Source organism: Tribolium madens, unplaced genomic scaffold (assembly GCF_015345945.1).
Source record: "Tribolium madens isolate multiple individuals breed KSU strain unplaced genomic scaffold, Tmad_KSU_1.1 Scaffold_20;HRSCAF=117;Tcas5.2_LG4, whole genome shotgun sequence".
NCBI classification, from domain to species: domain Eukaryota; kingdom Metazoa; phylum Arthropoda; class Insecta; order Coleoptera; family Tenebrionidae; genus Tribolium; species Tribolium madens.
The window spans coordinates 375,307-376,537 of NW_025400985.1; the positions used below are offsets into that span (position 1 = coordinate 375,307).

Consider the following 1,231-nt stretch of genomic DNA (forward strand, 5'->3'; position numbering starts at 1 on the left):
TTTTTTTTATATGATAGAAAATTAAATTTGCTTTCCAACGGTACCAAACATAAGAGGTTATTACTAATAAGTCCGGAGTTATTGGCAATAGACCGCTCCGGGTGTCAAAAATCGACCAAAATCTCGACAAAAATCAAAAAAAATTTCAACTTTATATTTAATCCATTTAAGGTTTTTTACATTTGTAAAGCTCTTAAAGACGCAAATAAGTGCAAGAGAAGTGCATTTTTGACTAAAAAATGTGTTTAAACACCTGAAAAAGGTAAAAAATAATGTAATTTTCGAGCGAAATTTTCAGTTGTTTTGTTAAAATTTCACTCAAAAACGAGTCCCCAATACCGTCATTTTCAAACTAATTTGGTGATTTTTCACGTTATTTTGGCGAAAAAACTGAGTTTTTAGCTCAAAAAAGTGCAAAAATAACATGGTTTTGTGGCTTGTTTGAGAGAAATTTCGCAAGAAAAGTGAGCTTGCGAGTAAAAGCATGGTTTTTTCGAAATTTTTCAAAATTTTCGATTTAATTTCAATGTTTTTCAGCGAAATTTTGTGAAAAAAGTGCATTTCTAATTCAAACAAGCTAAATCGAGCTAAGATGAATTTTTTCCAATTTGGTGAAATTGTTTTTTTTGCTCAAAAACATACAAAGACTGCAGAAATAAGACCATTTTTGACCTTATTTTGGTGATATTTCGGCTTGTTAGAGCGAAATTTCGGAAAAAAATATTACTTTTTGCAAAATTTTGTAATTTTTGGTCTGTTGTCCCAAAATTTTCAAAAGGAAAAACTCGCTTTTCTGTTCAAACGAACAAAAAAGATCAAAATTACATCATTTTCAATCTAATTTGGTAATTTTTTCATGCTATTCTGATGAAAAAAAAAAGGTTTTAGCTTAAAAATACGCAGAAATGTTTGAAAAAGGCAAAAATTTCATAATTTTTTGCCCTGTTTTGGTGAAATTTCTCAACAAAAGTGCATTTTTGACTGAAACATGTGTGAAATAATATTATAATTTTCAACCGAATTGTTCAATTTTCAGTTTGTTTTGTCAAATTTCACTGAAAAACGAACCAAATCGAGTCCTGAATCACGTCATTTGGTGATTTTTTCCGTTATTTTTTGAGTTTTTAGCTGAAAAATGCAAAAATAACATCGGTTTGAGTGAAATTTCGAGTAAAAAGTACGCTTCTAGTAAAAAACATGATTTTTTCTGTTTTTGAAAATTTTAGATCTA

General features: G+C 28.7%; 1 protein-coding gene across 1 annotated transcript in view; it reads right to left on the bottom strand.

Annotated features, from left to right (window-relative positions):
- The window catches only part of LOC123005103 (persulfide dioxygenase ETHE1 homolog, mitochondrial-like), an 8,062-nt gene extending 7,717 nt beyond the window's left edge, over positions 1 to 345 (bottom strand). Inside the window, exon 1 of the mRNA XM_044398715.1 lies at positions 340 to 345. Within this exon, the coding sequence (XP_044254650.1) occupies positions 340 to 345 (6 nt within the window). The remainder of the gene's footprint in view (positions 1 to 339) is intronic.
- Between the last annotated feature and the right edge of the window lie 886 nt (positions 346 to 1,231).